Raw genomic sequence first — 26,364 nt, 5'->3', positions numbered from 1 at the left:
GAGCTGGTTCTTTGAGAAGATAAATAAAATTGACAAACCCCTAGCGAGACATACAAAAAAAAAAGGAGAGAAAGCTCAAATAAACAAAATCAGAAATGAAAGAGAAGTAATAACAACAGACTCCACAGAAATACAGCAGATTATAAGAGAATACTACAGAAAACTATATGCCAGCAAAATGGATAACCTAGAGGAAATGGATAAACTCTTGGACTCCTACAATCTCCCAAGGCTCACTCAAGAAGAAGCAGACAATTTGAACAGACCAATCACAAGTAAAGAGATTGAAACAGCAATCAAAAGCTTCCCAAAGAATAAAACCTCAGGACCAGATGGCCTTCCTGGGGAATTCTACCAAACTTTCAGAGAGGATTTAATACCTATCCTTTTCAAGCTATTCCAAAAAATTAGGGAGGATGGAACACTTCCTAACACATTCTACGAGGCCAACATGACGCTGATACCAAAACCTGACAAGGACAGGATGAAAAAGGAGAACTACAGGCCAATATCGCTGATGAACACAGATGCAAAAATTCTCAACAAAATTTTGGCAACCCGAATTCAGCAATTCATCAAAAGGATCATACATCATGATCAAGTGGGATTCATACCAGGGACACAGGAATGGTTCAACATCCACAAATCAGTCAACATGATACACCACATCAACAAATTGAGGAATAAAAATGACATGATCATCTCAACAGATGCAGAGAACGCATCTGACAAGAAGCCATTTATGATAAAAATTCTGAACAAAATGGGGATAGAAGGTAACTACTTCAATATAATAAAGGCCATATATGACAAACTCACAGCCAACATCATACTCAATGGGCAAAAACTGAGCACCATCCCCTTGAAAACAGGAACGAGATAAGGATGCCTTCTATCACCACTCTTATTTAACATAGTACTGGAGGTCCTGGCCAGAGTAATCAGGCAAGAAAACGGAATAAAAGGAATACAAATAGGGAGGGAAGAAGTGAAACTCTCGCTGTTTGCAGATGACATGATCTTATATATAGAAAACCCCAAAGAATCCATTGGAAAACTTTTAGAAGTAATCAACAACTACAGCAAAGTTGCAGGATATAAAACCAATTTACATAAATCAGTAGCATGTCTATACTCTAATAACGAACTAACAGAAAAAGAACTAAAGAACACAATACCATTCACAATCGCAACAAAAAGAATAAAATACCTTGGGGTGAATTTAACTAAGGAAGTGAAAGACCTATACAATGAAAATTACAAGGCTTTTCTGAAAGAAACGGATGATGACATAAAGAGATGGAGGAACCTTCCATGTACATGGATTGGAAGAATAAACATAATTAAAATATCCATTCTACCTAAGGCAATCTACAGATTCAACACCATCCCCATCAGGATCCCAATGACATTCTTTACAGAAATAGAACAAAGAATCCTAAAATTCATATGGGGTAACAAAAGACCCCGAATTGCTAAAGCAATCCTGAGAAAAAACAACACAGCTGGAGGCATCACAATCCCTGACTTCAAAACATACTACAAAGCTACAGTAATCAAAACAGCATGGTACTGGTACAAAAACAGGTGCACAGATCAATGGAACAGAAATGAAAGCCCAGAAATAAAACCACACATATATGGACAGCTAATCTTCAACAAAGGAGCTGAGGGCATACAATGGAGAAAAGAAAGTCTTTTCAACAAATGGTGCTGGGAAAACTGGAAAGCCACGTGTAAAAGAATGAAAATTGACCATTCTTTCTCACCATTCACCAAAATAAACTCAAAATGGATCAAAGACCTAAAGGTGAGACCTGAAACCATAAGACTTCTAGAAGAAAACGTAGGCAATAAACTCTTTGACATCAGTATTAAAAGGATCTTTTCGGACACCATGTCTTCTCAGACAAGGGAAACAAGAGAAAGAATAAACAAATGGGACTTCATCAGACTAAAGAGCCTCTTCAAGGCAAAGGAAAACAGGATTGAAACAAAAAATCAACCCACTAGCTGGGAAAAAATATTTGCAAGTAATACATCCGACAAAAGTCTAATATCCATAATATATAAAGAACTCACACAACTCAACAACAAAAAATCAAACAACCCGATCAAAAAATGGGCAGGAGACATGAACAGACATTTCTCCAAAGAAGATATACGGATGGCCAATAGGCACACGAAAAGATGTTCATCATCGCTGTGCATCAGGGAAATGCAATTCAAAACTACACTAAGATATCACCTTACACCCATTAGAATGACAAAAATAACTAAAACAAATAGTAACAAATGTTGGAGAGGTTGTGGAGAAAAAAGAACGCTCATAAACTGCTGGTGGGAATGCAAACTGGTGCAGCCACTATGGAAAACAGTATGGAGATTCCTCAAAAAACTAAAAACAGAACTACCATACGATCCAGCTATCCCACTACAGGGTATTTATCCAAAGAGCTTGAAGTCAGCAATTTCAAAAGTCCCATGCACCCCAATGTTCACTGCAGCATTACTTACAATAGCCAAGACGTGGAAGCAACCTAAGTGCCCATCAACAGATGATTGGATAAAGAAGATGTAGTATATATATACAATGGGATACTACTCAGCCACAAAGAAGAACAAAATTGTCCCATTTGCAACAACATGGATGGACCTTGAGGGAATTATGTTAAGTAAAATAAGCCAGATAGAGAAGGACAATCTCTGTATGACTCCACTCATATGAGGAATTTAAACCTGTGGACAAAGAGAACAGATTAGTGGCTACCAGGGGAAAGGTGGGGTGAGGGGTGGGCACAAAGGGTGAAGGGGTGCACCTACAACACGACTCACAGACAATAATGTACAACTGAAATTTCACAAGATTGTAACCTATCATTAACTCAATAAAAAATAAAAAATAAGAATATAATCCCATTTACAACTGCAACAAAAAGAATAAAATATCTAAGAATAAATTTAACCAAGGAGGTGAAAGATTTATACAATCAAAACTATAAGACATTTTTTAAAGAAATCCACGGTGACATACAGAAATGGAAAGGTATTCCATCCACATGGATCAGAAGAATAAATATAATAAAAATGTCCATACTACCCAAAGCAATCCACAGATTCAATGCAATCTCAATCAGAATCCCAATGACTTTCGTTAAGGAAATAGAACAAAGAACCCTGAAATTCATGTGGGGCAACAAAAGACTCCGAATAGCTAAAGAAATCCTGAGGAAAAAATAACAAAGCTGGAGGCATCACAATCCCTGACTTCAAAATATACTACAAACTATAGTACTGGTACAGAAACAGGCACATAGATCACTGGAACAGAATTGAAAGCCCAGAAATAAAACCACACATCTATGGACAGCTAATCTTTGACAAAGGGACTAAGACCACACAAGGGAGAAAAAGTCTCTTCAATAAATGGTGTTGGTAAAACTGGACAGCCACATGCAAAAGAATGTAGAATACCACGCAGAAAAGAAAAAGAAAAAACCTACAAAAATCCAAAATGGATGAATCTCACAGTCAGAATGTCGAATAAAAGAAGCTAGGCAGAAAACAAGACATTTTGTATGATTCCATTTATACGAAATTCAAGAATAAAAAAACTAATCTATAGTGCTAAGAGGTCAGAAGCAAGATTACCTTTGCTTGGGGGTACAAACTGAGAAGGACACAAGGGGCCTTTCTCAAGTGCTTAAAATGTTCTATCATAACCTGTGTAGTAGTTTCATGGAGAGAGAGAGATATATATATATATGTATATGTGTGTGTTAAAAATTCATTGAGTTGTACATCTTAAGACTTTTATACTTCAGTGATGTATTCTTATATAGTAATAAAACATTGAAAATAAAAAGCACATACACAGCCAAATTAAGGCTTTTTTTTTTTTAAGATTGGCACCTGAGCTAACATCTGTTGCCAATCTTTTTTTTTCTTTCTTCTTCTTCTCCCCAAAGCACCCCCCCATACATAGTTGTAGATTCTAGTTGTAGGTCCTTCTGGTTCTGCTACGTGGGACACTGCCTCAGCATGGCCTGATGAGCGGTGCCATGTCCGTGCCCAGGATCCGAACCAGCAAAACCCTGGGCCACTGAAGCTGAGCACACGAACTTAACCACTTGGCCACAGGGCTGGCCCCTAAGGCATTTTTCCTAATCTTGAGAACCAAGCACACACAACACTGGTCTGTGATGTTCAAGCCAGTCTGGAATGGCAACTCATGACTTCCTCTTTCTCTTTCTGAGTATTAAAAAATTCTCAGACTAGCAGAGAAATCTACAAATAGTCGTCTTAGTTGCTAGAGAAGGCCCACCTCTGTTAGTGGGAACAATGTGGTCTCAGAAGTGGGCATACACAAATAGAGTGTTCCTGCCATACAAAGCACACAACCCTGCAAGTGTGGTGGAGTATGTAGAATCAGGTATCAGTTTCACTTCCAATTTGAGATGACCTAGTCTCATCATGTAATGTTTATTTTTCACTTGATATTAGAAAAAGAAAACTTTTGGATAAAGACAGTAAAATGAAGAAGTATCACAATCTTCTTCCCCTAAAACCTAACGAGATAAACAAAACGTTTGGGGGGTTGAGGAGGGAAGGAAACAGCTAAAAATCTACCAGCAACAACCGACCAAAAAGAGAACAACTTCAAAAGGGGGAGGGAGGAGGTGGTGAGTAGTGTGAAACAGAAGATTCTGGCAGCGTGGCAGAGCTGCTAACCAAACCAAACCTTCATCTGCCAAGAAGAGTAATAAGGAAAAGTGAGTAAATAAAATTAATGAGTAAATTTATGCAATAAAAGTAATAAAGTGAGAAAATAAAATAGAGAATGATAATTACTGATAATTTGTAGCAAAGTAGATTAAAGCTCTAAGTAGGCAACTCTGAGGAAAGTCAAGGAAAAACTTTCTCTTAAGAATAAGAGATCCACATTCTGTTCCAGGACCTTTGGCAGAGGCAGAAAAGGTCAAGGGTGCTTACCATCTTTCAGAACTCTGAGGTGTACTAGGGGAACAAGCAAAGCTCATGAAAATATGATACATACTAGAATACTGGAAGTGGGCCATAATATATGATATTGTCCACTCTCTTGAGCCAAATCCAACAAGGCCTATCCTAAACTAACTCTCTACCACTTTACCACAAGCCCCTCAGGCTACAGACCAAAGCTGGGGGGGGGGGGGCCTGGCAATTAAGCAACCATAATATACTTTTTTTTGTTTTTGTTTAATGAAAACAGGAATAAATTAAGCAAAAGACATTTGAAGAATATAATAAAAAATGAAAACAAAACTTCCCCTCAACAAAAACACATACACAGAAAAAAACCAAAATAGTGAAATTGATTGCTGATCAATGTTCCACACAAAAAAATTTAAGAATATAAATTCAATAAATCATGAGACCAAATATAATGATAAAATATTAAATAAGTGGAAAATGGAGCCAAGGAATCAAATTAAAATTCAAAACACAATTGCAGATCTAAAAGGTGAATTAGAAACAGCAAGTGACAAAGATATCAAAAACATCAGGGTAAGGCTTAAAAAAAATCACAATAAATGATAAGAAATGACATTAAAATATCCAAAGAAAAGAACACAGATGTGAAGGACAGGCAAAGAAAAGTCAACATTTGCATCATAAATGGAGTCCCTAAAGTAAAGGACAAAACAAATGGAACAGGAAACATATATATACATAAGACAGAAAATTTTTCTTGCACAAAGGAGAAAGAATCTCAGATTGAAAGGGAGCATCATAGGTACTGGGAAAGACTGATAAAGAACATCAACATCCAGACATACTCTGGTTAAGTCAATAATTTCAAGTATAATGAATAATATAACTCTTCACTTAGAAAAAAAATATCACTCACAAGGAGAATATAAAACATTGATGATATCAGAAGTGTTAATCTCTTCTTAAGCAGGTAATCAGTTTTAATTAAAGGAATACTGTGAAAACAAATCACTTGGACTCCCAAAAGATTTTTCTTCATTTAAGCACTTGCAAGCAATTTCTTTCCTAGTAAGAAAATTCAAAGATACAGAAAACAAAGAACCTTCCTCCTTATTCAAAATGAAATAAGGTCTCATTTAAGATCAAAATATGACTCTAATAACAAATAGCAGAATTCCTATGTTGAGTTTTCCTGCCATTACTTTTTTTCTTTCAGTTTTTTTGAGAAATAACTGACATACAGCATGGTATAATTTTAAGGCATACAGCATAATGACTTGATTTACATATATTGCAAATTGATTACCATGATAAATTTAGTTAACATCCATCACCTCACACAGTTACCAAAAAAAAAAAGAAAAAGAGAGGGAGAGGGAGGGGGAAAAAAGGTTTTTTCCTTGTGATGAGAACTTTTAGGATCTACTCTCTCAGCAACTTTCAAATATACCATACAGCAGTGTTAACTATAGTCATCATGTTGTACATCATATCCCCAGTACTTATTTATCTTATAGCTAGGAGTTTGTATCTTTTGACTACCTTCATCCAAATCCCCCATCCCCTACTTCCTGCTTCTGGTAACCACAAATCTGATCTCTTTTTCTATAACCAACATTTCTTGCTACAAAGTCATTTTAAAACCCACCTACAAGGTAAAGCTTTGTTTGTCAAGAACTATAAAACATGTTTAGATGATAATGATAAATCATCAAGCATGGCTGGTACAGCAAATGATAGTTTATAAATTGTGTTTGTTCAAATTCACTTCAGTATAATTAATTTCTCAGCTACAATACACAATGCCACAAAATAACTTCTGAGAGAGAAAATGGGGTGACAAGATTATTAATATACAGCCATTCTGATGTTTGACTATATAAAGACAACAAACAAACATTCTCAAATGTGAAAGAACTCAAGGAATACAGAATCCAAAGCCCTCCCTAAAAAAACAACAAACACAACGAAATAAATGAAACAGAATTCGTAGTAATCAGTGAATCCAACTAGATATAGGACTAAGGCTAAACAATGGGGGTCAGCGGGCACAAGATGTGGAGATGGGTGTAGATCTGGAAGGAAAAATAAATTAAGCAACAAAATTCAGGAGGTGGAGGGTAAGAGCAGAGGGAAAAAGTTTACGAGAGACAATTAATTACCTCATTTTTCAGAGCAGGGAGTCAATTCATACTATCTAAATCTAAAACAATAATTCAATCTCTTAATTTATTTAATCACTTTGATCTTAGATTTTCTAGGTCCTCTTAGAGTGAAGAATAGTATCCAAGATTTAGTAATTCTTAGTTTTCCTTCTGTTTCACTTTTTAAATGTTTTATTCAAGTAAAATTAAAGTTAATATGCAACTGGTGTAATTCAAAACTTCCATATTAAATCCGTTTCATACACGCACAATACATAATTTTTACAATTTTACTTTAGTTCTATTTTCTTCTAATAAATTCAAGTAAAAAATACATTAAATATTTCAATTACAAAGATGTTCAGTATAATCCTATCCTTAAAAAATTCATTCATTTTTCTAGCCATCCATCCAGTCTTCCACTAAACATACACACAGAATTATTCGGGGTGTTAATAAAATGTAAACAATTGCTTATTTCTGAGGGGTTTAGATTCGGGGTAATTTACTGCTTTATTCTCTCTACTTTTTTGTATTACTTGGATTCTAATGAGCATGTATAATATTTATAAACATAATAAAGTCATTTTTTTTAAATCAGAAAAACAACAGTTTGACCACTACAATTTTCCTTCCCCAGAGTTTCTCCAGCTGGAGTCATGCCAGGAAGAATATCTTTTAGCCTAGCAAAAAAAACGTGGAAGTACTGTCATATCAACAAGGACACAAAACCTCAACAGAGGGTTTCTAGTTTGAATTTTCTCTCTTTGGGCTCAGTAGTACATAACTGAATAGATTCTATCATAGACAGATGTACAGTATCTGCAAAACATGCCCCCAAAACCTCATACCTTCACAACAGGATGTCCCCCAGTAGACGCTTTTACTGCTCCTCGGCTACCTTCAGTTTCATAATGGGCTCGATGATGAGTTTTAGGTTGCACTTCTATTTTCAGTTCACATTGTCCAAAATGAGTTGGTAAAGGCCAGTCTAGTGGAGGTAATGAAGATGTGCTATAAACAAAACACACAAAGACGCATTTCACCATGCTATTATTGCCAAGCAGTGATTCAAATTACTTCTTTGTCAGCACCAACATTTCAAGATCTTTGAAGTAAAGTATTCCAAAATAAAACTTTACTTAGTGATAAGTTATAACATTGGATATGGTGGGTGCTTAAGAAAGAATTCTTTAACCTGAAGAATAAAACTGATTTTATCTATTTTTTCTTTCCAGTATTTTTTTAAAAGGACAAATTCTAACAGTTTGTAAAACTATAACTGTTTCTCAACTATGTGTACCTAACTACAAAAACAATCAAAATAATAATAATTTGACTTCTTAAAGCAAAAATGAACATCTCTGTGTATTGTATGTGTGTCAGTATCTCCCCAAGGATTCAAATACCACTCAGTACATATGTCTCCCTCCCTGGTGTGTAACTATAGAAGTCAGTCTATTGTACATGCTGTTTCTCCCATTTCCTCTCTATTGCTCTTTTCCCTGTCTCTCTGAAATATTACTTATAGTCAGTGATGTATTGCAACTTGAGGTAAAAATTTAACTTCAGTACATACTTGGCTGAAAAAATACAAGGCCTATCACTGCAGCATCTCTAAATGTTAATTTTAGAGACAAATGTCAGTTGATCAATAAGATAATTTAAATAGCTTAAAGGCAACAGGTTCATTTAGACATATTAACACTGAAAACATGAAATTAGAAAAGAAAGAACTTATGTATATAGGTCAAATACTGATGAACCCAAAGCTAGAATGATTTGTCTTAAAAAGTAATATCTTCTTAGTGATTGGTGAAATGGAACTTTTAAGATCTCTTCTACCTCTGAAATACAATCATTCCTACTGTAAATTTCTAAATTATTTCATTATTTCCTTGAATATCCGCAGCCTAGCTTTACTAGCTACTGTGAAACTCAAAGGTATTAATTTTTATTAGTCTGAAACAACTCAGCTTCATCAACTCTCAGTTTCTGCACTTCTTCTGCAGACTTAAGCAAACCACTGAAAAGATTAAGATAATTTTCAGAAGCAGAGCGATAGGCTCAAAAGGTATCTTCAATTACCATAATTCCACATTATGTTTTTCTAAAGATCTGGATCCAGAAATAAAGATTTATATCAATGAAAAAGCATTAAAAAAAAAGTAAACAGACCCAACTCCATGTGGGAATATAATAAATGACAAAAATTATCTTTTTTAATCAATTACAGACTAGATTTATTCTATAAATGGTATTGTGATAACTGACAGACCATTTGGAAAATAAAGTCTTTACACTATTCCTCACTCCAGTCCCTAGTTAGACTCAAGATTCAAACATATACATTATATATCTATATATTTTTTACCATGTTTAATATTTTTAATAATATATATTTTATTTTACATGTTATACAAATACAAATACTATATATAGTTACATACATATATTATAATAATAATATATATAAAAAACTTCATTAGAAATACGAGTTAGATTTTTTTGTTTATTTTTAATTATTTCAGAGTAGGGTAAGGCTTTCAAATATAACACAAAACCAAAAGGCATAGACAAATTTAAATACACAAAAGTTAAAAATTCCTCTACAATAACAAAATCACAAACTTATAAAGTCAAAAGACAAAAAATAAATTATGAAAAAATATACTTGCCGCAAATATGAAAAGGCAAATTTAATTTGTATTTTGAGCTCTTAAAAATATAAAAAACCTATTCTCAATTAGTTTTATTACTAATTTAATTCATATTATAATCAACCTTTACAAGAAGGTTTTTTAGATAAGAAAATTCCTTCCAGGGATTCTTAAATGTGATTTGTTATTATCTATATGCTTTTAAAATTATGACTTTAGCCTATCTAAAAACAGTTTTAAGACTCAAAGGAAAATAAATGTGGACTTTGGAAGAAATTAAAGAGAAAAAAAGAGGAGGAGGAAAAATGGTCAAACCATTCTATAGAGATAATATAGTTACATGCCACCAATAACCCATAAGCACAACAAATGACTGGCAGTCATTTCCATCAACTCACCGAAATATAGGGGTATGGCCAGGCTTTGGTTTGCTCCAGGTAAAGGGTGAAGGAACTGAAAGAAATTGGTCACCAGATGAATCTTTCTTTAAAGGATATTGAGATCCAAGGCCATCATCTACTGAGGTTTCCCGGGATGGTGATAAATTCCCTTGGTCATCTGAACAGAGCTCTAATTTTCCTGGTAGTACTGTAGCTTGATCTTCAGAAGTCTTCCTTGTTTTCAGAGGGATATCAGTCTCTACACAGTACTGAAATGGAAAAAGTGCAGGGCCAAGGCCTGATCCACCCTGGACATTGAGCCAGGTATCTTCTGTTACACTTCCCCTGGGAGAGTGACCAGGAGAAGGAACAGGTGAATGATGAGGTGAAAGGGACCCAGCATAACAAACCTCAGCACTAGAGTGCCGCCGTTTCCCACACGGGGAAGTAGGCCTTGATGAGGGTCCTGAGGCTGGCCTAGGGCTCAGCCAGTTCTCATCAGTGACACTAGATCTAGGAGAGTGGCAAGGAGACTGCCTGGGTGACAAGGAGTGTCCAAGCCCATACTGTTGATGCCAGGAGTCTTCTCCAGGGCAGCCTCCTGGAGAGCCACCAGGAGAAGTCAGAGGGGATCCAAGAGTAAATCGGGCAGCAGCTTCATTCAATTCTGAATCCACATCATCATAAATATGTGAAAGAGATTCACAAGAAGAAGCATCTGAGAACCAGCTCCTAGAAGAGATACTGCTGGCAGGACTAGGACTAAGGGAAGACTCCCGGTAGGATGGCTCAAGAGGAAGATAGAGATGATCTCTAGAAGGCCTTTCCAAATAATCCCTTTCTGGGTCATTTATGTGTAGGTCATCTTCATGAGCATCTATTTCTTGATGACAGTTAGGAGAGATGGATGTAATCTGAATACTTGGGCACTCAAAGGGTTTGGGACCACCTAATGGGCTGTATTTAGATTCAGGAACCTCACAAGTTCCTTCATAGTTTTTGTGACCTTGGAGCTGAAACGGTGGTGACAAAACAGAAGAGTGAGACGGTAATCCATGATGTGGTAAGCAAAGTGGTGAGTTTAAAGTAGATGGAGGTGGATCTACATTAAAGATGTAAATGGATGCACAATCATCTGGCTCAAGATCTATGGGGAGAAGGCAAAAAGAAAAAAAACAAAATCAACAAAACAAGGAATTAGAAAATTTAGATGTATATAAATTACTAGATGAGAAAGTAAATAATAATAATAATCTTGAGAGAAAAAAGTAGGACATAAAATGTACATCATTAGCTCCAATAAAGAGTGGTACGTATTTTTTAAAAAAATGTATCTGGTTATTTCTGCAGATATATGCAATTACTACATATTTACATATGTAATTATACATGAAGTTTTTTCTTTTTCTTTATTTCCACATTTTCTAAAATGAGAACCAGAAAAAATTATCTGAAAATAAACACTTTTATTTTTTAAATAATCATATCCATAATTCTCAAAACAACTGATAGAATTATAGAATGACATAATCATATAAATTCAGCCTCATCTAGGGTCTGCAGGTTAAAAAAGGAGTAAAGGACAAAACAGAGTCTTTGAAAGGTTTTTAGTTGTAAGTATAAACACTAAGTTTATTACTGAAAAGGCTTATACACTCAAACCCAGACTCTAGTCCACCTCTGCCTTTAACTGTGAGCTCTTAGTTACATCATTTAACCTCTTCAAGGCCCCAGTTTCCTTGTGGTAAAACTCAGAACTTTTCCCTAAGGAAATGTTTATGATTAACAGTAACAGCTTTTTCCTCCATAGTCACACCATCAAGAATTCATATCTTTGCTCATAGCAGACTAGGTTACAAAAGCCACATGATCCCATTGGATCTTTTACCTCAACTAGGAAATAACTCATTAAGCTTTTTAACTTATGATTGATCAAGTAACCCTCATAAGGGTAGAAATTTTAAAATGCACCCCCTGCTGGAATATTTAACACTAAACAAGTCCTGCCAAATTTCCTACCACAGTGTCGGGAACAATAAGGGTATTCTGCAATTTCACTTTTAGGAAGGAGTGATTATTTTCCATTTTCAGTGAGGCAGAAGTACTAAGCCCCAGTATAAGGTGCTGGTTGAACACCTTCACTTTTTCCAAAGAGCTCATCACTGGGAAACTAAAGACAAAACTGTTCATAGATACAACAGAGAGAAGCACAAACCTTTAGCCTCTTCTGAAAAGTACTGAAGGAGATCATGTTGTTTCATTATATTAGTACCCTTGGAAAATAACACATATCTTTAGACTCCTGGCGTTGCTATCATTAGCCAGCATCCTATAATTTAACTATCTCTGTTAAGTCCTAGATTTCAGAACTTTTAAGATGTTCTGTGGTTAGTGAATATATTCAGTAAAGAGTTTTTACATGTATTAAAACAACAAAACAAAACCCATTAGGTTTAAACCCTAGGCTCTGCCATTCCATAGCTGTGCGAACTTGGACAAGTTATTTAATCTGCTTGAACCTCAATCTGGGGAGGCAGTTTCTTCTATAAAACTGACAGGAGGTGAGTAGAGTATCATCTGAAACACACAGGACCATTTTAAAACAAGTAACCTAACACAATGACTAATATTTAGCAAGAACTCAATACACACCAATTACCTAGATTTTCCCTTTTTAAAATTTAAGATGGGTATGTTATATCCTACTTAATTTTTTTTAACTCCGGAATATGTCCTAATAAATTGAAACATCTTTTTGAATACACCATTCACTCCACTCTTGCATTCCACTTACTGAATAAAGAGGAGTAGGAAGTCAGAGCTCCAAAGAAGAAAACCCATATTTGACTGGGATAAAAAGCTGGAAGAAAAAGCTATAAAAAATAAACAACAAAAAGAAGAGGTTTGGGGGAAAATGAGGAGTGACTAATAATGGGTGTTGGTTTTCTTTTTGCAGTGACGAAAATGTTCTAACACTAGTTGTGGTAATGGTCGCACCATTCCGTGAATATACTAAAATCCACTGAACTTTATATATATATATTTTTTTTAGGAAGATTAGCCCTGAGTTAACTGCTGCCAATCCTCCCCTTTTTGCTGAGGAAGACTGGCCCTGAGCTAACATCTGTGCCCATCTTCCTCTACGTTATATGTGGGACGCCTACCACAGCATGGCTTGCCAAGCAGTGCCATGTCCGCACCCGGGATCCAAACCAGCGAACCCCGGACCGCTGAAGCTGAATATGCGAACTTAACCACTCTGCCACCAGGCCAGCCCCTATTTATACTTTAAATGGGTGAACTGTACAGTATGTGAGTTGTATCTCAATAAAGCTGTTATAAAAATATAGTTAGAGAATATAATATGCATATTTTATCACAAATAAAAATGTTTCTTAAAAGTCAAAAAAATTTGTTTCTTATCTAACTGTAAGAAAATTATTAAAGAAAACTGTAAACAAATGCTATCACCTAACACAACGTTTTTGTATATGTCTTGGTCTATATATTGGGTATATATTTTATATACCTATGATCACAACATTTTGGGGGTTTTTTCCTAAACTTTTATTGAAATATAAGATACATACATAAAAGAGCACACATCATAAGTACACAGCATGATAAGTTTTCACCAATAGACACACCCTGTAATAGCACCCTTAAAAAAAAAAAGAACATGAACAGCTCAGACCGCCCCCGCCTGGCACCCTCCCAAGTCATAACCTTTCACCCAAGAGTAACCACTATACTGACTTCTAACAGCCTAGATTTGTTTAGCCTATATAACATACAACTTTTTCAGTGTTTTCAAAAATATTTTATTGAGCTTTACAGAAACTTTCTAAACAATTTTCAGGGCCATGCAAAATGTCAAGGGTCAATGATCATATTTATTTCCTACTTTTTGCTTTTATAAATAGTGTATATTGAACATCTCTATACATATACCTTTTTGTCTCCTTCTGAATTGTCTTCGAGGATAAATTCCTAAGGGTGGGGTTACCAGATCAAAGAGCACCCACATTTTCACCACTCCTACTATATAGAGACATTTGTTTCAAAAGACTTGTTTTAATTTGCAACAGTGGAGGGACATGAGTATCAATTTTACTAGTTTCTTCAACCAGGATGTTATTTTAAAATTTAGTGTAATTTAGAAGTAAAATGGTTCAGCACAAAATTCAAAATTTCTAAGCAGCAAAGAACAGAAAACCCTAAGCAAAACATCTTGGGCGGGGGAGGAGAATCTTATCCAACATAACAAGAAGTCCAAAGGTAGGACAGTTCCAGAATTGGTTATTCATCAGTTCAATAAGGTCATTAAGAAATCAGTTTCTTGGGGCTAGCCTGGTAGCACAGTGGTTAAGTTCACATGTTCCACTTCAGCAGCTTGGGGTTCACCGGTTTGGATCTCGGGTGTGGACCTATGCACCGCTTGTCAAGCCACACTGTGGCAGGCATCCCCCATACAAAGTAGAGGAAGATGGGCACGGATGTTAGCTCAGGGCCAGTCTTCCCCAGCAAAAAGAGGAGGCTTGGTGGCAGATGTTAGCTCAGGGCTAATCTTCCTCAAAAATAAAATAAAATAAAATAAATCAGTTTCTTTCTACATTCCTATTTTGCCATTTTTGGGGTACCAACTTTGCGCTGTTCACTTTTCAACCATATATGTGTATTCTGCCCTAAACCAGAGGTAATGTGATGATTCATTTAACAAATATTTTTTGAGTAGCTACTATATATAGCAGGCATGTTCTAGACATTGAAAACACAAGAGTAAACAAAACAAAATCCCCCTCCTCATAGAATTTACATTCTAGTAACATATGGAAGGTGGCATTTGTTATAAGGAAAAATAAAATAGGGTAAGGAGAATACAGTGCAAGGAGGAGAGGAAGTTAATTTAGATAGGAATGTTAGGAAAGGGTTTTGTCTCCAATACCCAAGGAGATACCAAAAGGGTATGAGGAACTGAGCTATAGAGAAATCTAGAGGAAAAACACTGCAAGAGGTCAAAGGCCTGAAGATGGAGTAGTTTTGGAGTGTACCAGAGAAAGCAAGAAGACTAGTGGGTATAGAACTGAGTGAGGGGGTAGAATAAGGGCTGGGAGGGTGGGGAGCACTGGCTAGTCAAGTAAAGCCTCACAGACCAATAGAACAACTAGTTTTTATTATGAGATGGAAAACCACTGGAGGGTTCCAATCAAAGGAGTGTCAGAATCTGATATACATAATCTGATACACATTTAAGAGACTACCGTAATAATCCCAGTATAAAATAATGGAGCACAGGACCTGGGTGGTGGTGGGTTATAAAAGTAGAAGCAGCAGTCAGAAATGAGATTTTTTTATTAAGGCAGAGCAGACAGAACTCACTGATGGACTGCACGTGAAAAAGAGAGGAATCAAGGATGACACCAAGGTTTGGGGCCTGAACTATTATAAGAACAGTATTTCTAATTACTGAAATGAAGAAGAAAGTGAGAGAGATTTCAGAGATATGAAATCAAAACTTCTATCTTGGACACATTAAATGTGAGATGCCAATAAGCTTTCCAAGTGGAGATATCACGTAGATACTTGTATATAAAGTCTCAGGCTGGCCATGAAAATTTGAGAGTCATAATGTAAGGCCATAAAATCAGAAGAGATGACTAGGGTAAGTGAGCGTAGAAAGCAGGCAACTGAGGCATAGCAGATTCCAAAGTTTAGAGATCAGGAAGACAAAGAAGAATGAGTAAGAATGAGAAGAGAGAGTCAATGAAATGAAAGAACCAAAAGAGTGTGGCATCCCAGAAGCCAAGTGAAGAAAATGCTAATTTATTCAATAGCTATTTATAATGTGACTACAATGTTCTAGGAACTGTTCTAGAGGTATATAAATAGTAAATAAGACATGCATGGTCCCTGCCCTCAGGCAGCATACAGTCTCAGGGGAGAGTGACAAAAACATAAATTAAAAATTGAAAGTACTCCTAAGTGGTGGAAAAGAGACTAAAGAAGGAACCTATTTTACAAAGAGTACAGGGATGGCCCTTTTGAGAATCCAGCATGTAAGCTAAAACCTGAAAGATGAACAGGAAACAGGGAGCAAAGCAAGGAGTAGGGGGAGGGATGGGTAGAGAAGCTGATAGTTCCAACACAGGGGGATAGTAAAAACCAAATACTGAGTCAGATAAGACCTTGGCTTCTTTGAGAAAGGGAAAGGCCCAATATGTGGCTAGGGCCAACAACTGAAGGGGGAGAACTGAAATAAGCAAAACCTAGAAGGATCATGGTAAGGAGTCTGAATTTTTATACTACGGATAACGGAAACTATCAGTTTTAAAAAGGGAGTGATATGATCTCTATTATATTTGAGAATAATTTTGATTGCGGTATATCCAGACCTAGCAAGTAAGTCCCTGATGTTTATTAGGTCTATAGTAAAGTATTTGTTAAAGTTGTTGAAACTACTTTCCTTTATAGAATCCATATTAATCCTCAAGTTATGTCAACAAAACCCTCAATTAGGAATTTTTGAACCATCTATTTTCTTGGCAAGCTGTCAGGCTGGCTGAATTAGGACGATAGCCAAGAACTTTCTACAACTCAGCTGACAATGTCACCTATTCAAAAGGTGGTTGAGCAGATAGAAGTAAAACAAGTCTCCGATCAATCCAACATATATTGCATAAAAGCTCATACATTAACTCAGAGGAATTTTCGTTGGACCCTCATTCAGACCCTCTACATACAATTTTAGATCTCATAACATGTAATATATATGTTCATCTAGTCCACAGATTAGAAGCAGGAAATCAAAATGGAGAGAAAATAGTTGCAAAGAAAAGGAAAGAGACAAGAAAAAACAGGCAAACAGTCCAAAGGGTAGAACCATCCCTACATTCTAAGGGTAGTACCTAGAATCATCCAGAACAACTTGTTCTTTAAGAATTCCATCTAAGTGTATTGCTTCTTTACAAATTACATTTCTCTTTTAAAAATATACAAATTGTAAATTTAGTTCATGTTCATTATTTCATAAATACTGTAGTAAATCAAGGATTGACAAGAGCAGGTGGATTTCATTCTTGGATCCCAGTCACAAAATAAAGAGTTCAAAACGGTATATTACAAAAACTCACCCCAGAGTTGCATAACAACGCAACTGTACTTAATGCCACTAAACGGTACATTTAAAAGTGGTTAAGATGGTAAATTTTATGTTATGTATATTTACCACAATTTAAAAAACAAAAAACTGCTGGCACCTTAGTTCAAAGTGGGACAGCAGCACCCAACTGTTAACAGTCACTGAATTCTTCACACCACACATTCATAGTTAAAAAATAAAAACCCAGTTTTACTTAAGAATGTACTTGATAAGGTAGCAAAAACTATTAATTTATTAAACCTCAACCCCTTGAGTGAAAAAAAGAGGGGAGAAGGAAAGAAAGTCACCCTTGGAAGATATAGTTTCATTCAAATGTAATTATTGTACCAATGTCATTTCAGTGGTTAACTGATGCTGAAATCCACACCCTTTTGCCAAATAAACTGTAAATGAAGCAAACATATTCTACATCATAACGATGTCTTAAATCACTGCAGAGATCTGAATATAAAATTTGGGGGAGTGCTGCTTCCTCTTTTTCCCAAATGTCACCAAAGCCCAAGCTCTGGAAATGATATGAGTGGCTTCTACAATCTCACTATGATAAGTGGTCCCAGGCCCATAATTCCAACTATAAAATTCTCAAATTTATGGTGCTTCAGAAATTTGACCATCTCAAGATTTATTTACTCTGTGTTCCTTCAGCCACCAGGGGGCCCAACGCAAGCATGCAGTTATCTGGGTAATAGAGGTTGCCTAGGAATATCTTTACCTACACTATAAAGCAGGGGTTGGCAAAATACAGCCCATGGGCCAAACCTGGCCTACCACTGTTTCTGCACAACCTACAAGCTAAGAATGGTTTCAAATGGGTGAAAAAAATAAAATACTGTATTATAATACAAGATGATGTGAAATTCAAATTCTGGTGTCCACAAATAAAGTTTTATTGGAACAGAGCCATGCTCATTTGTTTGTTTGGTGTCTACAGTTACTCTCATACAACAAGGGCAGAGCTAAGTACCTGTGAGAGATATTGCTTCCCACTGCTACTTGGTGCACTAACAAATTGCAGTGACAGCTTTAACTTGACAGCATTTTGAGGGCAACGAATACTGACTGCAACCTTTATTTAACTTACCAGTGCATACCTATCACTTCAAAACAGGAAAGAGTAAAGTGGACTTCAAATTGAATGACACGACTTAAAGGCACAACGGAGTGTGGGTTATTTTGTTATCAAATTAGATGGCATAGCATTATGTTTATTGTGCAATGACATTATGGCTGGGTTATATAAGAAAACCTTATACACCAGCATTGCCACAGTAAGCATTCATCACAATACTCCTAACTCACAGGAAAACAAAAGAAAAATTAGAATAAACAGAGTATCTTATCACAGTGGGATTTCTTCAGAAAAAGAAAGTTTCTGAATGGCTCATTTGTTAGCCAAGCAAAGAAGGTCATTTACTAGTGGTGATTTATTTAAACTGTGTTTGATTGCAGCAAATGAAGAAACTTGTTCAGTGAAAACAAACTTGTATAAAACTATTAGCCTTTCAGCAAGAACGGTCGGTTGAAAAATTGAGGATGTTGGTAGCAACATCAATAGGCAATTACAAAACAAGGCAAATGATTTCAAGTGGTTTTCCCTGGCTCCTGATGTGTAACCAGATATTACCGATTCTCCTCAATTATTATTTATCTGAAGAGTCACTGCAGAATTTAAAGTGATTGAAGAATTAGCCTCTATGAACAGTGTGCATGGAACAACTTCAAGCAAGAATGTTTTCAAAGAAGTTGAGAAAACAATAGCTGAGTGTCACCTAAGTGGATTCTGTAGAATGTTATAACTGGTGTTGGTAAAAATATATATGAGAATACTACAATAATAAGAATACTATGAACTGTACACCACCAAATTAGACAATCTATGAGAAATGGGCAAATTCTTATAAACACATAAATTACCAAAACTGACTCAGAAGAAATTGATGATCTTAACAGACCTATACCAAGTAGAGAGATTCAATCGGTAGTCAAAAAATCTCCCAAGAAAAAAAGTCCAGAACAAGATGGCGTCACTGGTGAATTTTACCAAACACTTAGAGAAGAATTAACAGCAATCCTTCTCAAACTCTTCCAAAAGATGGAAGAGTAGGGAACACTTCCTAACACATTCTATGAGGCTAGTATTAACGTGATACCAAAGCAAGACAGAGATACTACAAGAAAACTACAGATCAACATCCCTTATAAATACAGACACAAAGTTCTCAACAAAATACTAGCAAACCAAATCCAACAGCATATTAAAAAAAAAACAAATGAAATTTATCCTAGAAATGCATGGATGGTTCAACATATGAAAATCAATTACCACAATACTAGGATGAAGGAAAAAACTACAGGATCACCTGAATTAACACAGAAAAAGCATCTGACAGAATTCAACACACTTTCATGACATTAAAAAAAACACTCAAGGGCCAGCCGAGTGGGGTAGTGGTTAAGTTTGTGTGCTCTGCTTTGGTGGCCCAGTGTTCGTAGGTTTGGATCCCGGGTGCAGACCTAGCACCGCTTGTCAAGCCACGCTGTGGCAGCATCCCACATAAAACAGAGGAAGATTGGCACAGATGTTAGCTGAGCAACAATCTCCCTCAAGCGAAAAGAAGACGATTGGCAACAGATGTTAGCTCAGGGCCAACCTTCCTCACAAGAAAAAAAAATACTCAGCAAACCAGGAATAGAAGGGAACTTCCCTAAAATGGCCTACAGCATTTATGAAAAATCCATCATATTAATGGTGAAAAACAGAAAGTTTTCCCTCTAAGATCAGGAACAAGACAAAGATGTCAGCTTTCACCACTGCTATTCAACATTGTACTACAAGTCCTAGCCAGAGCAATTAGGCAATAAAAAGAAATATTTTAAAGGCATCCAGATTGGAAATGAAGAAGTAAAACTACCTCTATTTGCAGATGACACAATTCTATATATAGAAAATCACATAGAATTCACAAAACACAACTAGAGCTAATAAATGAATTCAGGAAAGTTGCAGGGTAGAAGATCAACACCTAAAATTCAGTGGTGCTTCTATATACCAGCAATGAAGAAACCAAAAAGGAAATTTTAAAAAAACCAATTCTATTTACAACAGCCTCCAAAAGAGTACAATACTTAGGAATAAATTTAACCAAGGAGGTGAAATATTTGTACACTAAAAACTACAAAACATTGCTGAAAGAAATTAAAGAAGACCTAAATAAATGGTAAGACTTCCTTTGTTTCTGGATTGGAAGACAATATCGTTAACATTGCAATACTCCACAAAGCAATCTACAAAGTCAATGCAATCTACCAAAATTTTAATGGCTTTTTCTGCAGAAATGGAAAGACCACTCTTCAAATGTATATGAAACTGAAAGGGGCCTGAAACAGCCAAAATAATACTGAAAAAGAAAAACAAAGCAGGAAGACTTACACTTCATAATTCAAAACTTACCACAAAGCAACAGCAATCAAAACAGTGTGGTATTGCCATAAGGACAGACACATAGACTAATGGAACAGAATTGAGAGTCCAGAAATAAACCCCAAATATCTATGGCCAACTGTTTTTTGTTTTTGTTTTTTTGAGGAAGATTAGCCCTGAGCTAACATCCGCCAGCAATCTTCCTCTTTTTGCTGAGGAAGACTGGCCCTCAGCTAACATCCATGCCCATCTTCCTCTACTTTATATGCAGGCCGCCTGCCACAGTGTGGCTTGATAAGCAGTACGTATGTCCGCGCCAGGGATCCAAACCGGTGAACCCCGAGCTGCCGAAGTAGAGCGCGTGAACTTAACTGCTACACCACCAGGCTGGCCCAATCAACTGATTCTTGACAAGGGTGCTAAGATGATTCAAAGGGTTGAAAAGAACAGTCCTTTCAACAATTGGTGCTGGGACAACTGGATAACCACATGCAAAAGGATGAAGTTGAACCGCCACCTCACATAATATATAAAAATTAACTCAAAATGGATCGATGACCTAAATATAAGAGCTAAAACCATAAAACTCTTAGAAGAAAACATAGGTGTATACCTTCATGAGCTTGGATTTGGCAATAGATTCTTAGATTGGACACTAAAAGCATAAGCAATGAAAGAAAAACTAGATGAAATGGACTTCATAAAAATTAAAAACTTTTGTGCATTATCAAGAAACTGAAGCCTAGCCAGCCCTGATGGTCTAGTGGTTAAAGTTTGTGCTCTCATCACTTGGGCAGTTGCCAGTCACGGAACCATACCATCTGTCTGTCAGTAGCCATGCTGTGGCGGAGGCTCACATAGAAGAACTAGAAGGGCTTACAACTAGGATATACAACCATGCACTGGGGCTTTGAGAAGAAGAAAAAAAAAGAGGAGGAAGACTGGCAACAGATGTTAGATCACGGCAAATCCTTCCCTGGGGAAAAAAAATAGAAAGTGAGAATATTTGTAAATCACAAATATGGTAAAGGTTTAGTATCCATAATATACAAAGAACTCTTACAGCTTAACAATAAAAAGATAACCCGATTTAAAAAACTGGCAAAGGATCGGAATAGACCTTTCTCCAAAGAAGATAAATAAACTGCCAACTAGCACATGAAAAGACATTTAGGTTTAACATGACTGGTCATTAAGGAAAGGCAAATCAAAATCACAATGAGGGGATCAGCCCCATGACTGAGTGGTTAAGTTCACACGCTCTGCTTTGGCGGCCCAGGGTTTCGCCGGTTCAGATCCTGGGAGTGGACATGGCACCACTCATCAGGTCATGCTGAGGCGCCATTTCACAAAGCACAACCAGAAGGACCCACAACTAAAATATACAACTATGTACTGGGGGGCTTTGGGGAGAAGAAGGAAAAAAAGAATACAAACAACAACAAACCACAATGAGATACCACTTCACACTCACTAGGATGGCTTTAATTAACAACACACACACAGGGGCTGGCCCAGTGGCACAGAGGTTAAGTTCGCACCTTCCGCTTCAGTGACCCAGGGTTTGCCAATTTGGATCCCGGGTGCAGACATGGCACCACTTGGCAAGCCATGCTGTGGTAGGCGTCCCACATATAAAGGAGAGGAAGTTGAGTACAGATGTTAGCTGAGGGCCAGTCTTCCTCAGCAAAAAGAGAAGAATTGGTGGCAGATGTTAGCTCAGGGCTAATCTTCCTCAAAAACACACACACACACATACACACACAGAAAATACCAAGTGTTGGTGAGGATGTGGAGAAATAGGAACCTTTATACATTAGTGGTGCAAAGTAAAATGGTGCAGTGCCGTGGAAAACAGTCTGACAGTGCCTCAAAAAGTTAAACAGAATTACCATAGGACCGAGCAATTCCACCTCTAGGTATATACACCCAAGAGAATGAAAACATGCACCTTCACAGTAGCTTGTACACAGATATTTATAGCAAGATTATTCGTAATAGCCAAAAGGTAGAAACAATTCAAATATCCATCAACAGATGAAAGGGGAAGCAAATTATAGTGTATATATACAATGGAATATTATTCAGCCATGAAAAGAAGTACTGACAGATGTTACAACATGAATGAACCTGGAAAACATTATGCTAAAAGAAAGAAGCCAGACAAAAAAGATCACATATTGTATGATATTTCTAGAATAGGCAAAGTCATACAGCCAGAAAGCAGAGCAGAGGTTACCAGAGGATTGGGGGAGGAGGAAATGAAGAGTGATTACTTGAGTGATTACTTAATGGATACGTGGTGTTTTTAAGGGGTGATGAAAAAGTGTTGAAACTAGAAAGAGCTGGTGGTTGCATAACATTGAAAATACATGAAATACCACTTAATTATATACTTTAAAATGGTTAATTGTAATGTTACGTAAATTTCACCTCAATAAAAAACAAAAACAAATTGAAAGAACTTCCAGACAGGACTGAAGACACACATTTGCCCATTCCCTACCAAAACACCACTAAACGATAGTAAAAGGATTTTTTAATTTTTTTATTTTTTTTAAGATTGGCACCTGAGCTAACAACTGTTACCAATCTTTTCTTTATTTCCTCCTTCTTCTCCCCAAAGCCCCCCAGTACATAGTTGTATATTTTAGTTGTGGGTCCTTCTAGTTGTGGCATGTGAGACGCCACCTCAGCATGGCCTGATGAGAGGTGCCATGTCCGCGCCCAGGATCCAAACTGGTGAAACCCTGGGCCGCCGAAGCGGAGCATGCAAATTTAACCACTCGGCCGCCACGGGGCTGGCTCCCAAAAGGATTTTTTTTAAGGGTATAAAGTTACAAGAACAAAAAGAACAGGAGGTGAACCATGGCAACAAAACTTTCAGAAGGTGGAATGCAGGACAAGTGGTAACTGATTTAGCACCTGAAAAAGCTACAACTTAAGACAGCAGTGAAAAGAAAACTGATTTCCAACAAAGAACTCCAAACACTCAGGAAACGCACTACCAGGTTCTTTTGGAAGTGAAGGTGAAGGCAAAGCTGAAAACAGGATTGGTACAAAGTTTGTTTAATGAGTCACTAAAATCCTTCCCAATTTCCCACACCTCCTCACTCTGCACTACTGGATGCCTGTTACTCTAGGCAGAAGACTGGGATTTCCTGAAGAGGTAAAACAAAAAAACAACTGAGGGCCAGGGTAACCATACTGAAAATAGAGTGATGAGATAAAGTCTCTCTAAAACTTGTATATTGAAACACCCAGCACTTTTCCATCTCTTGGCTCACAGTATAATGGGCTTATACTCTTCAGGCAATACACTGGAAGACTCTTCTCTTGGGAATCTGAGTAGCCTAAGAGAGAAGACCTACAGTTAATGACATCACAGGTAACCTAGCAAAACTCCTACAATGAGGCCTGCAGTTAGCAAGTGCTGCTTGTGATCACGGAACTGCCATTAAGATTTTGGTGCCCCATTTTAAAAAATAAGCAGATAGTCAAAGATCATCAAACGTCTGAGAAAAGCTTCAACATTAAAGGCGGAGGTGGAAAAGAAAAGTTGGGGAAGAAGACTACGCAGTAAGATGCAAACCTCAAAAATAAAAACAAAGCCTATCCTCAGTAACCTCAGAGTAAAAAGAAGATATTGTAAACTTGAAACAAGAACATGTGCTTATTAAAAAAGATAAAGAATCCCTAGAAATTTAACAAATGGAAGGCTCAAAGAAAAATTCAAAGATCAGTTGAAGAAATTTTTCAAGGAGTTAAGCAAAGAGACAAATAGGAAATGGGAGACAATGTTAGAATCTGTGCAGGAGTGCCACAGTTGTAACTTAAAGTTCCAGAAGAAGAGAACAGAAAATGAAGAGGAAGAAATAAAGCATCACTGAAGGTGATTTCAGCACAATGGATGAAAACAGATCCACACTGACACATACCAACAAGAAATTTCAGAACACAAAGGACAAAGAGAAGAACTTAAAAGATTGGGAGAAAGGGAACAGTTTACATAGGAAGACTCCAGAATCAGAATATCAGGGGCCAGCACAGTGGTGTGGTAGTTAAGTTTGCATGCTCCATTTCGGTGGCCTAGGATTTGCTGGTTCAGATCTTGGCCACAGACCTACACACCGCTCATCAAGCCATGTATTCCCACATACAAAATAGAGGAAAATTGGCACAGATGTTAGCTCAGGGCCAATCTTCCTCACCAAAAAAATAGGAATCAGAATGTCCTCAGACTTCTCAAGAGCAACACTGGAAGCTAGAAGAAAATGGAGAGCAACACCTTCAAAACTTTGAGAAAAAATTATGTCTAATCCAGAATTCTACAACCAGCCATAATTAAGTGTGAGGGGAGAATAAAGACATTTTTAAATATGTATGGTCTGAAAACTTTACCTTCAGTAAGCTACTAGAGGAAGTACTCCACCAAAAAGAGTATAAAGTAATAAAGCAAAAGGACACGTATCCAAGAAACAGGTCATCCAACACAACAGAAAGGCAAAAGGGACTCCTCAAGATGACAGAGAAGGGAGATCTCAGAATGACAGATGTACAATAGCTTAGGTAACAACCAGTCCAGATTAAAGAAGTTTAGAAGGCTCTGAGACAAGTCTCCAAGAAAATAAAACTGACAGACTAACTGATGTGTTTGAAAGCACTGAGATGAGATTCAGGCACCTAGAGGAAACTTTAAGAATGAACTGGCGTAAGTACACAGAACAATAACAGTCATTAACTTTAAAAACAATTAACAAATTGTACAAGGAAGGAAAAATTATAATAGTATACTATATGACTTAGCTATGAACAGGACAATATGTAGTCATAATAATGTAAACAATATTAATCTAATCACAATTATGATATAACCATATTGGGGAATGAGAAATATGCTCGTGTGTAATTGGGAATGACAGTGTGCTAAAACATCATTTCCCATAATGGGAAGTTCATAGATAATGGCTAAAACTGAAAAATCAAGAAATAGTGGTACAAGCATGTTATCTAGAGATTTGAAGGTAAATACCAAAAGAAACTGCTAAAAGAACTGAAAGGAGCTGCCTCCAGGCAGGGGAAAAAGGAAGGTAAGGCAGAGGCAGAATCAAGGAACTACCTCTTCCAGAGAAGCTTTACTGAACAATTTGATTCTTTAACAAAAGCATGTATAATATTTGTAATAAGTAAAAAAAAAAAAAAAAAAAAAAAAAAGGAAGAGCACTTTATAAGAAAAACGAGGTTTAACAAGCTATCAATTGCCTAAATTCAAAACAATTCAGAAACTTGGAAAGGAAAATCAGAACATTACAAAAAATGGTAAGTAATAAAAAAAGAAAAATTATGTTGAAAATAAGATTATATTAGCACAGCTAGAGTCTGAAAAAATAACGCAACAAAGAAGCAAGAGAAATTGAACTAACTTATACCCCAAGTTCATTAAGCAAAGGAAATCCTCTTTATTCAAGAACATTTTAAGAAGCAGTGTGCTGGAATGAATGTGGAATTTCACACAGGTACTCAATTCTACTTATCCCACCAAAGCAGAAAGAAAATACTTCCCGTGAAGATTTTTAAAAAGCAAAGAATTTCATTGTCTTTAGGTCCTATCATTGCTGAAAAATAA

At 36.5% G+C, this 26,364-nt stretch overlaps 1 protein-coding gene across 2 annotated transcripts in view; it reads right to left on the bottom strand.

The window, feature by feature from the left end:
• The window catches only part of NFATC3 (nuclear factor of activated T cells 3), a 128,006-nt gene that overhangs the window by 81,601 nt on the left and 20,041 nt on the right, over positions 1-26,364 (bottom strand). For both annotated transcript variants that reach the window (XM_023637170.2, XM_023637171.2), the window contains exons 2-3: positions 10,177-11,305; positions 7,970-8,132 (exon numbers count right to left, since the gene is read on the bottom strand). In XM_023637170.2, coding sequence (XP_023492938.1) covers positions 7,970-8,132; positions 10,177-11,305 — 1,292 coding nt within the window. The remainder of the gene's footprint in view (positions 1-7,969; positions 8,133-10,176; positions 11,306-26,364) is intronic.

This window comes from Equus caballus, chromosome 3 (assembly GCF_041296265.1).
Source record: "Equus caballus isolate H_3958 breed thoroughbred chromosome 3, TB-T2T, whole genome shotgun sequence".
Classification (NCBI taxonomy): domain Eukaryota; kingdom Metazoa; phylum Chordata; class Mammalia; order Perissodactyla; family Equidae; genus Equus; species Equus caballus.
The sequence above is the reverse complement of the archived record's forward strand: the minus strand, read 5'-3'. Positions and strand labels throughout refer to the sequence as shown.